General features: G+C 35.2%; 1 protein-coding gene across 3 annotated transcripts in view; it reads right to left on the minus strand.

Annotated features, from left to right (window-relative positions):
• Nucleotides 1-9,287, minus strand: part of LOC116001965 (diacylglycerol kinase 7-like) — a 12,301-nt gene extending 3,014 nt beyond the window's left edge. Inside the window, exons 1-9 of one of the 3 annotated variants that reach the window (XM_031241947.1) lie at nucleotides 9,172-9,287; nucleotides 8,509-8,879; nucleotides 6,537-6,659; nucleotides 6,226-6,363; nucleotides 6,062-6,147; nucleotides 5,569-5,656; nucleotides 4,871-4,946; nucleotides 4,090-4,172; nucleotides 1,238-1,308 (exon numbers count right to left, since the gene is read on the minus strand). In XM_031241947.1, coding sequence (XP_031097807.1) covers nucleotides 1,238-1,308; nucleotides 4,090-4,172; nucleotides 4,871-4,946; nucleotides 5,569-5,656; nucleotides 6,062-6,147; nucleotides 6,226-6,363; nucleotides 6,537-6,659; nucleotides 8,509-8,850 — 1,007 coding nt within the window. In that variant the 5' untranslated portion in view covers nucleotides 8,851-8,879; nucleotides 9,172-9,287. The other 2 variants (XM_031241946.1, XM_031241945.1) reach the window with 2 other exon arrangements.
• Between the last annotated feature and the right edge of the window lie 3,067 nt (nucleotides 9,288-12,354).

Here is a 12,354-nt window from a genome sequence, read left to right on the forward strand (position 1 = left end):
CCCCCCCCCCCCCCCCCCCACCTTCCTTTATTTTAAATTATAATTTCTGTTACATAAAAATTTAAATGAAGCAATGAAGGATTAGTAAATTTGTGTTAGTTACTTAGCTTATTCCTTTTGTAACTTCTAATTTTGTAAATATTGAATTTTAGAACTACATACAAAATACAATTTTCTATAAAACAATTCATTGATATAATGATAAAATCCATTCTACTTTAATGGTTATGACATTAAATTAACTTTTTGTAACATGAAAAAAGTTGAACAAAGTGTTAACTTATAGACTCCAACAAATAAAAAAAACTTTTGTTAGCATATACCTTTTGTGATTTCTACAGCTCTACTTTTGTTAAAGTTGAACTTTACAATTACTTGAAAATGATAACTTTCTATAAAACAATTCATGGCCATAATGGTCATTTCCATTCTACTTTTATGGGTTAAGGGGTGCGAAGTGCAAAAATGATGAAGTTCGTGAACGGGGGACTGACTTGTACAAAGCAAGTGTGATGAGGTGACACTGTGACACAAGTGAGAAGATATTACTTCACACCTATGAAGGGAGGCGATTGCATGAAGAGCTCACTTTGCTGCACTTTTCATGTGAAGCAAAGAAACTCAAAGTGCTGATAAAGAGCATTTCTGTTAAATTCCTAGCAATTAGCTGCCAATCCCTAGAAATTTCCCTCAAATTTTCAAGTATTCTAATTGCAAACTCAAAAAATTTAGCAGCAGATCCGGTCAAAACTTTTCCAAATTAGCTCCACAAATTACTAGGTGAACCCTATGTACTTCCTTGTCTTATTCATCTTTCCTTTTCTTTCTTTCTGGACAATCATAGGCTTGGTTGCAATAGTGAAATGTCAAGCCTTTGTGAACTGTCCCATAAACCCATAAATATAGCAAAGTAAAAATTTATGCCAAGGCACTATAGCAAAATAACTGTGCAAAGTAACCAATAAAAGTAAATACGTGGCTGCAAGTGAAAAGAACACCTATGTATTGATATTAATGAGTGGGACAAACCCGGTGATAATAATATTTGAATGACACAAGAAACTTTCGACTAGTGTGGTTCTGACATATAAGTAGCAGTGCTATGCCAATAGGTAGTTTAGCTATCTACCTTCCACTTAGTTTCAATGTTTTGTAAAAATTAAAATAAATCATTCCAAGGTTGATCACAATGAGAAAGCTTCTGTTTTTACTATTTTACAAAGGAGATAATACATACCTTAATCCTGGATCACTGCTACAAGGGGTGAAGAACCAGCCCTGCTTGCAACTATATCCTGAGTAAATCAACTGAAACAAAGAAGTCAGTGGTTGTTTGAACTTGTTAAGGTCTAGTACAAGTGGATAAGTACTTTTGTACTAAACAAATTAATAGAATTAAAAATACTTATAGATCAAGGGTGAAATGCTATTGCGAGAATAAAAATAGAAACGAAATAATATTGAAAAACAGGAAAAACATAGGCAATCAAATGAATCAAGATTTGCACAATTTCTTACAATCAGCCATGTTCTATTGATTAACACTATAAGATGACAATAATTGATAATTAAATTATTTTTTTGTAACCAACTCTATTTTACATCTTCTAATTATATTTCTAATGCCAAATAATTAAGCATTTTCCGAAGAAAATTTCTTGTTCTAACATATTTAACAGCATTTTTAAGAAGCGTGTGTTTCTTTCTTGTTGACAGCTCCTTGTAAAGTTTCAAGGAGTGAACAATAGTTAGAAAGTAGCAAAGTTAAGAATTACTCCATATTTTAGGTTTCTCCATTATAGAAGTAATTCTCATATCTGGCCCCTACATGGAAAACATATATACAAGAAATTTCAGCAATTTCTTTTTAGGTAATGTTGCAAAATAAACACCAAATCCTATTAAAACTCTAGTTAGGATAAACCCTCGCCCTCCACCATGTAACAAAATCATGTCCAAAAGAAATGCTCATCACTTCTTTAAGAGTCATGAATCATCACGTGCCAAAAGTGATTCGACTGTGCATTAAAGGCTTTCTTAGTGTTGTAAAAATCAGCCTAGGTGGCCGCCTAGGCGCTAGGGGATTTCAACCCTAGGCGGCTTTTAGTTGGTGAACCAACTAGGCGCCCAACTCGGCCGAGTGTTTTTTTTAATTGTAAATTTAAAAAATAGTGAATCCCTAAATGGCTTTAAAAAAAAAAAGAAAAAGTCTAACATATGTAGTTAACTAGTTTGGGGACTTATAACAGTCTAACAGTAATGTTCACTGCCCACTGCCTTATATATATATACACATACATATACACACATCCTGGCGCCCGACTAGCGCCTTCTACAACATTGGGCTTTCTGCAAGAAAAAATAGCATTCTTCCACCAATTATAGGTGAGAGAAGCAAGCAAATGTTTTATGAATGATGTGGTTGGTATTCTTGATTTCCTATCAAACAGAATTGGACAACCAGAAATAAGGAAATCTTGACGCCTAAGCTGATTGAAGTGAGACAGAGTTTTCATTATATAATATACGTGCTATGTTATGGAACATATAAGTAATATGGAATCTATATATATTAGGCAGCCTCGAGATTTATAGGGATTTGAGTTGTAGTCATATAGAAACTTGTTTACTCATTAGAAGTCCTCTGGCATGTATTTATAGTGTTGTGTATTCTCTTTTCTTATAGACAACATATTCAGAAATCTTCTCTTTATTTTCGTAACATGGTATCTATGCATTTACGATAATTTTTTTTTTCTTTTTCCGCTTCTGCTATCATCACCGCCCACCGTGGGAGGTGTGTCGGTGTCCGGCGACCTTTCCTAGATCGCTAGAGTCTGTTTAACTCAGTTTTGGAGTTGGTTTGGACCATTGCGTTGTCGGTGATTTTTGCTCCACGGTAGGTCACCTAAGTCCATTTACCTCAATTCTGGACTTGGTTTGGACCATTGCGTTATGAGCATTATTTGCTCCACGGTAAGTCACTTGAGTCCATTTACCTCAGTTCTGGACTTGTTTTGGACTATTGCGTGGTCACTGATTTTTGCTCCACGGTAGGTCACCTGAATCTGTTTACCTCAGTTCTGGACTTGGTTTGGACCATTGCGTTGTCACTCATTTTTTACTTCACTGTCACTTTGTCTCGTACACATTCAAACTTGAATTTTGTGTACTTTGTGATCTGTTTTTTCTGGGATGGCTGAAAATAAGTCCGATGCATCTGCCAAGTCGGTCTTGATCTCTTATGATGAGTTTGCTAAGTTGGAGTCCGTTGCTTGTTTTGGTGTTGTCACCTCTTTTTTATGCTCATTGTCGTTTGGGGCATGCTTCCCTTCCGTTGGTAAAGAAACTATGTCCTTTTCGGGATTTGTCTCTTCACTTTGTGAGTCATAGCTTGTTTGTTCCACTTTGTGTTCGGCCGGTGTTTGCCAGTGGTATTGGTGGCGTCCAAGCTTCCGATTCAGGGGAGGGGCCCAATCCCAAGACTTTAAATTCACCCGGTTGCCCATGGTATTGGTGGCGTCTAAGCTTTCGTTTCAGGGGAGTGCACTAAATGGATTTGAGTTAGTTATTTGTGTAACAAGTTGGGCATGATTAATATCTATGCTCCAACTTAAGGGAGAGTGTTATGGAATATATAAGTAATATGGAATCTATATATATTAAGTAGCCTGGAGATTTATAGGAATTTGAGTAGGTAGTCATATGGAAACTTGTTTCCTTATTAGAAGTCATCTAGCATGTATTTATAGGGTTGTGTATATTCTCCTTTCTTATAGACAACATATTTAGAAGTCTTCTCTTTACATTCGTAACATGCTGCATAGATTATTAATAGAAATATCTATTTACAAGTACAAGATTCAGCATTTTATGAAGATGTATTTAGAATTGAAGATGTTATGGTTTTTCATGTTAAACAAAATGTCTTTCATAGATTATTAATAGAAATATCTATTTACAAGTACAGGATTTAGCATTTCAGGAAGTTGTATTTAGAATTGAATATCTTATGGTCTTTCATGTTAAACAAAATGTCTTTAGACATGATACAGTCAAATATGGTGTCAATGAACGAGAATCTCATACCTTGTTTGAAAGAGGACCTTGGGCAAGGTATGGTTTTTCATTTCGTAAATGGTGGAAACCATAAGCAACCTGAGCATCCATTCCTGCATCCATCATGTGTAAGACATTATTTTATAATGCTGCTTCAATTTTCTCAAACATAAACAAGAAAATATCAGCACAAGTAATTGACAGTAATATGGGCAGACAAAGAATCCAGAATGTATAAAATTTATTTCCTGATTTATTTGGCAGGTGTATTAAAGGTTTGCTATCAGAAAAGAATTAAGTTACTTAGTAGCATTAGGAAAGCACAAAGTATTCTCCTTGTATGAAACTACTCAGTGAAATTCCAACTGAAAGTCACCACCATTTAGACTGATAAAGAATAGGCTTCATATCATTTTCTTTAGCACTTCAAAGCTATTTATGTATAGAATAATTTCTTTTATCTCAAAACAAAAAAATAAATTGTTATTATCCAATTGTCTGAAACTAGTCAGTTATTCCAACTGAAAGTGGCCACCATTTAAATTGAATCGAAGTTAAAAGCTTTGGATGATAAAGAAATAGGTTTTATAGCAAATTCTTTAGCACTTCAGAGCAATATATGTTTTTCTTTTATCTCAAAACAATAAATAAATTAATGCATAGCAATTACTCCAATTAGTGCATCCTATAGAACCTAATAAGGATTTGGCAGGATGAAAATACAGAAACCATATGAGTGACCATCACAAACTCCCAAGTCCACACTTATATTTATAATAAAAAATAAAAATAAAAACCTCCAAGTGCACACCTATGCTGAAATAATTATAAAATACTCCTTCATAGTAGGATTGCTTCTCAGGCAACGGCCCTTCAATTTCCAGTTCCTGCTCAGAGCCCAATACATATCAGAACTAGTGGAAGCAAAAAGGGACATTGCCAACTTATTGAGAGATATTTTAGATAGAGAATTAAGTACTTTGATAGAGGAAACTTTAGGAAACATTCACTATGTAGCAGATGCACATTGATGATGAATTATTCTAAACAATTCATCATAAGACATGACCAAAGAGCTTGCTTGACTAAGTAACAGCATAAACTATTTTCAATCTAGAAATTTGATGCACATTTTTACAAATTAGTATAATGTTCTGTAAAAAAATCAATTTCAATAATGACAATGTCCCAAAAGGATGAAAAATCTACCTAGTGATAATTATTGGATTTTTGTGTATATAGGTTACAAGTGGGACCGCATTTAATTAACTTACAGAAATTGTCCAAATTTTTAAAATTTAAGGAAGGGGGCTGGGGAGACACCAATCAGGGAAATAGGGCTCCACCACTGGAGATAAGATAACAAGTTCAGTACTTCTAGTATGCAGAGTAGCCCACTTTCAGACACTAAAGCATGAGAATAATCCCTCTATGTTAATTACAAATAAATCATCAATAGATAATGAATTAAGCAGATAATGAGATTCATATAAGAGCTTTGACAATAACCTGGTCAAGAGTTGAATCCTCGACAGACTTCAAAGAGTGAGGTGCCTCCAGTTCTTCACCAGCTGGCATTGATATTACAAGTTTCCAACTGCCACATAAAAGAAGTTTCTCAAAATTGCGGAAAAGAACCAATGAGCCTCAAAAATAAGTGCAAGAAATGAAGCAACAAGAGATGGAAATTAGAACTAGCAGACATCATGTAAAGCAAACATTTCAACAAGTTTCACCCCAACAAAGAATTCTAAAAATAAAATATTCGTGTGAATACCAGGAAAATATCATGCATAAAATTAGACCTAATTGGACCTTAACTCTACAGATAGAAAATTACAGTACCAGAGGTGGCAGATACACATAAAATTAAACCAAAAACTTCTTAAGGAATCAAAATGAGTATTTGGCTAATAATCAGGGAGCAGATAAGAAGAAATACATCAGCAGTAAAATATGATACAATGAGGAAACCCATTAATAAAAACTAAACAAAACTCACCTATCTAGACGGCAGAGTGGAGCACTTGTAACTCTATCAAGGATTCTCTTAATTGCTGATTTCCAGTTAAATGGAAATGAACCACCCTGAACATAAAAGTCTAAGCCAAAATTGCAAATGGTAGATGAATGAATTGGAAACTTAATGCAAATGAAGAAACTTACCCAACCAAAACTACGTGACAAGTCATTTCCAGTACCAAGTGGGACAATTCCTGTTGGTGGAACTGGCTCTCGACCCATTGCATGAAGCTCTCCAAGACAGCCAAGGACCCATCCAACAGTCCCATCACCACCTGCTACCTGCCAAAACAGTTTCAGAACAGCATTATCCATGAACTATGATATGCTTTTGACAATCATTACTCCTCAAGTGTACAATATACCAAGGGCATTTTGAAAAGAAGTGCAAATTACTGCAAGAATCCATGAAAAGAGCCCATAGACCCTGGAAACTTTTAACATAATATGCATACCACTATTCTCAACTTTTCACGAATCTCTTTGGCACAAATGTCTCCAAGACCAGCAAACTTCTCTAGGCAGCTTAATCCATATTGAACAAATTCATGAGGCTTCACAGCTTGAAGGTCAAAAACCTGATGAGAGTCAACAGAAAGTGACAGAGGGAAATAATGTTAAAAGAAATTCATTTGTATCAAACACAGCTGCTTAGAAAAGCATAAAACAGAAAATTTTCAAGAAACAATCATCATCAAACCACAGCTCCAGTTGAAAAAAAAAAAAAAAGCTTTTGAAACAAAAGCCTTTAGAGAGGCTGTGAAGGCCCTATCCTTTTACATAACCAGACTAATGCTTGAGCTTTCTTTATATAGCAACAGGTATCTGTTAGACTAACTAGCAGCTTACCCCAGTCAAACCAAATACGAATATCTCAAAAGCACATGATGTGCCAATGCAACGTATTTTTACATTTGTAGCTGAGAAGTCAACTTTCTACAAGATGATATGGTAATGTATACTTCTAGAGACAAAAACTACTGATCCCAATATCTTGTTCCTTTCTTCCCCATCATACATTAAAAAATAAAAAAATAAAATAAAAAAACACTGTTTATTCCACTTTTATTGCTTGACTTCTTCAAATGTTCCAAAATGTCTAAAATTCCCTCACATTCAATAGGGAAATTTTGGGTGAAATTTCACAAACTAAGAGCATTTTGGACATTTTAAAATATAATTGGAACGGTTTTTAAAGTCAAAAGACCAGAAAGTGGAGCATTTTTAAATTTGAGCACTAAAAATGTAATTTTTTTTTTAAATCGAAGTTAAAAACCATAGGTGGAATGCCACTATAGTCAAAAGATCAAAAGTGGAATAAACCCTAAAAAGCACTATGGCTTAAAAGTATTTAGTCTAAAATACTGGAATTCTCATTAATACTTAGATACAAAGATAATAAAGCAGCTGTCAGCTGATAAGGCAGAATTAGGAGACAAAAGAATTGTCTAAGAGAGGAAAAGTCAAGACAAGTTAATCATCAATATCAATTAACTCTCTCAATAAGATTTTTCTTGTTAGCTGAAAAAGAAATCTTGAAGGTTAGTGCCCAGTTGAGATTTAAGCCTAAATTTTTACCATAACAAACTAAACATTTCTGTAGAGCCTATTAGGTTTGTCATAAATTTATAAGCAATCTTACCAGTTGAAAATGAGTCAAAAGCTGTGGGGAATTTGCCAGAAGCTTCAGATATACTTTGTTTAGCTTGATACAGCACTTCAGTCACAGCATAGTTAACTAACTAATGTCCAATAGGTAATGAAAATTTGCAGATATACATTCGCTACAACTCTCCCCTCAAAGCCTCCCCACCAAACACAGTTACAAAAAGAATATAAAGGCAGAAAACACTATGTTAATTGCTAGTAAATACAATTGAACATTATATAGTTTTTATATTTCTATTTCAGGGGAAAAATATAAGCAAACTATCACCTTTAAAGCCAATCCCCACATGCCATATGACTTTAGCAACTACTAAGAGAAGTCCCTAACAAGCTAATTACTAGAAATAAGTTTAACACATACATCTTGGCACGCCAGCAATTCTACATACAAGCAGTGACAGACTGACCATAATTTCATCAAAATTAATCCTTTTTTTTTTGTTTATAATTATTTTTTGACGATTCCCTTCAAAATCATAGCTTTACAAACTGCATATTAGTGTTAGTAAAGAATAGAAAAATAAAAAGTTTAAAGTAAATTATTCTTCTGAGCTTAAAAACACGCAGACTTTATACGTACAAACTCCTAAAAGTATATTCTACCAAATGCATATAAAGAAAAGCATTGCTCCAGTTAATGTGCCCTCCCCCCACCCACTAAAAATATTTATAAAAAAAAAAAAAAAAAAAAAACGTACAGACAGTTTGCAAAATCATAAACAGGTAGGTAGTTATATAGACGTAAAAAGGGATGAGCACCTGTTCTTCACCCATGAGTTCCTCCAAGCGGGCTTTAAGCTCGGGGCCATGCCGGCCCCCGCTCTTGGAATTGATGAAGACGACGAGTGGCGACTCTGGCGGCTCTGCTTGCTCGGCTCCTTCGGAGTGAGTCGAGTCAAAATGGCGTTTCACCGAGTCTAAGTCCTTGGTCTGAATCGCCTCCCTCATGGCCACCCTCACATACTCCGGCATCGTGATCCTCCTCCGCAGCTCCTCCTTGTGAATCCGCGCTCCGGCCAGTGTGCACCCCCTTATCGATTCAATCACAGACGTTCGTCCTGATGACCGGCTGCCGGACTCCACCGTCCTGGGTGATTCCATTCCTACTCAAATTACTGCTCTGCCCTTCCCTGCTTCACCAATAACAACAGCACTTGGAATGCAGATATTATTTCAATTCAATTATGACTGCACACACACGTATGTATATATCTCTAGTGTCTGTGTAAATATGAAGAGAGAGAAATAAATGTTAGAGAGAGAGAGAGAGAGAATGGAAAGAATAGAGGAAAAGTATTTACACAGGAGGCAGAGCGGAGGGGCAAATACAAAAAGGAGAATTATTATAGTTTAGTTTTAAGATGTGGATTTTAGGGGATCTAAACCTCTCGCCCTCCGGAAATCAGGAAATTACGAGATTACCATTCACCAGACGTGTTTTCACTTTTCAAGCGTTGATTGGATTCCGTCCGCTTGAAAGTTGAAAGATGGCAACTGGCAAAGTGGCAACTGGCAAGGAAAGAATGAGGAAATAAAGATGGATTGATGAAGCGGAAAAGTTTTGTACTTATATACCCACCAATCATATACGGAATGAGGAAATAAAGATGGATTGATGAAGCGGAAAAGTTTTGTACTTATATACCCACCAATCATATACGGAGTATATTAGAGCATCCTTATCAATGGAATTTTTTTCGAGGAGTTTTTGTAAGTGTGATTAGGAAAGAGAAAATAAATGAGAAAAAAAATAAAACAAATCAAATTTTTTTAAAAAAAATGAGGCTGTCAGGCGAGCCCGCTGGACAGCTGCTTCGCGCACAGCAGCAGAGTATTTGAAAAAAATAAATAGGCTTTTACTATAGCATGATCCGGTGACTTGCAGGAGGAACTTTCTCCCTCTCTCTCCTCTCCTCTCTCTGCCTACATGGCTAAATGTTCTGACATTATTCTCACAAAATGCACTGATAAGGGTGCTCTTATATTTTTTTTTGAGAAAAAGGAGTATATTATATTATATTTATTAATTTGCATTCTCAATAATATTTTGCTTTAGTTGTCTTATGTCAACTTTACTGGGCAAAGTATTTTCATCCTTTTATTAATTAAGTAAAACCCCAGCCTATTCTTTCGAATCTTTGTCCCTTTTTCATCCTTTGACGGAGCTTTGTGTTGGCGGGTCTGTGGCCGCAGTCTCCTATTTCCCTTTGTTTTTTTGGTTTTTTTTTTTGTTTCATAACTTTCACTGCCGATTCAACAACCAACTCACGAAGAAAGTTGCAGAAGTTTCAAAGTTCAAATGATTCAACCAGATCTGGATAAAGAGGTGTTTTGATTTTAGTGGGTCCATAAAGTTTTCAAGAAGAGGTGTACTGTTGTTTCCTTTTCTTGTGTGTTCTGTATTTGTTTGTGTTTTTCAGTATGTTTCTCTCGTTTGTGTGACGAGTTTGTTTTCCTCGTTTCTTTTGACGAGTTCTTTTCTTCATAAGTGTGAATCATAAAAGTTGGTTATGGCGTATGTGAACCTCATCCTGGGTGACAAAGAAGACAATATAAAAGAGCATCTGCAGTTCAAATCGATGGATGTATTGTCAATGAACGTAAGGTTGAAAACAAATACTCAGGTGGTGTGCAAGACTTTCCAACCGAATTCAGTCTTACTACGTTTGATCAATCATTCAATGATATTAAAGAAGCGTTAAGTTCATCCAACAGATTTAGCTTCAAATTTGTGAAACAGTCTGCGAATCAAGTTCTTTGTAGCATTGCTAGGGAAATTGTTTCTATGTCTGACTGTAAGAAATGGTATACCGTTCCATTGACCCTGTTTATAATTGTTTCAGCTTATGATTAAATGAATGAGTTTCTTTACTTTCAAAAAAAAAACGCTACGTAATATTTAGACTTAATATCATCTTTTGTCTTAAATTTATATGTGACACTCCATTTTAAGTCCTTTTTATATTAGAATATTCATTATTGGTCCTAGTATTATTGTGATATAACTATTTTTTTGTCATTTATCAACAAAATAGTTTAAATATCATTAAATATAAGGGTATTTCGATCTTCAATTATGATTTTTTTTCAAAAAAAAAAAATAAACATAAAAATATAGCGGGTCAATCTACTTTGTATTAAAAAAAATTGAAATGTCTTTGTATTTAATGACATTTCAACGATTTTATTAACGGATGACTAAAAATGATCATGTTACAATAATACTATGACCAAATGAGAATGTTCTAAAAAAAATGACTAAAAATATATTGTCACCTATAAATCTAGGACCAAAAATTGAATTAACTTTAATATTTATCATATAGGCTAGGCAAAGGGTAAATGACGGAAATATGAAATGAGAAGGAAATGACAAAAATAGGAAGATTTTTAAAAAAATATACAATTTTGGGGGGAAAAAACTCATTTTGGGACATGCGGCATCTCTCAAATGAGTTTCTTTAAAAAAAAAAAGTAGAACTTTTTTTTTCTAAAAACAACCAAAGATGCAAGTGGCACTTGTGTTCCTAGATCGTACATCGTCGCAGAATCCTTCCCTAGAGCAGTCGCCGAAACCTGAAATCGAGTTGCTTCCAGCACTTGTGCCAATCCAGAAGGTATGCAATCAACATACACACTTACGTACTCCGTCACATTAAAAAAAAGTCCAAAAAATCATCTTACACCGCCATTTAGATCCTAATGGAAATATCAATAACTGTAATTTTTCTTCATGCAGGTGAAAGAGGTTTGAGAGCGTCGAGGCCGAAGAAGCAGGACACACTGGATACTACATGGAGAATGATTACAGAAGGCCGTCGCGTGCCGCTCACGAGGCACCTCAGAAAATCGGATGCCCTTGAGAACTAGAGCTGACACATGACGGGCGCCGATGCCGTCGTGAACCCGACTCAGCCGTCGCACAGCGGGGAGTCATGTATGCTCTAAAGACGCAAGTGGCACTTGCGCCACTTACGTCTCTATTTTTTTTAGAAGAAAAAAAAGGTTTTAAAATTTTTTTAAGAAACTCATTTAGTAGACGCGTTTCTTGTCAGAAACACATTCCCAAAATGAATTTTCCAAAATTGTACATTTTATAAAACCTTTCTATTTTTGTCATTGCCTTCTCATTTCTTCTTATTCAGTCGTTTGCCCCTAGCCATTTCACTGTGATGGTAAACGGTGGCGAGGTGGCATTGCATCGACCCTTCGCGGTTCTCTCTTTGTTTTTGTCGTTCCAGATGTTTCGCTACCCAAATTCCCACAAGGGAGTGGAAGAGTGAAAGTCAGAAATATGGCGTGTTTAAGCACGGAGGTTTCAATACCACAAGACGGAATTGCCCTTAGATACCTAATTAGTTTTATAAATCAGCCTACTCTTAAGAATTAAGATTAAAATCCTAAGATCTAATATGAATCGTTCATTCTTTGTTTTCAATGGCCACGATGATGTCTTATTTCTCACCTAATTTGCTTGTCTCATATGAAGTCTACCCTATATATATATATATATATATATATATATATATATATGGGCCATGAGACCCATTTTATTGTAAAAGTTTTGGCATAAGTGGGGGGGGGGGGGGGGGGGGTTTTTTTTTT

The sequence above is a fragment of the Ipomoea triloba genome, chromosome 13 (assembly GCF_003576645.1).
Source record: "Ipomoea triloba cultivar NCNSP0323 chromosome 13, ASM357664v1".
NCBI classification, from domain to species: domain Eukaryota; kingdom Viridiplantae; phylum Streptophyta; class Magnoliopsida; order Solanales; family Convolvulaceae; genus Ipomoea; species Ipomoea triloba.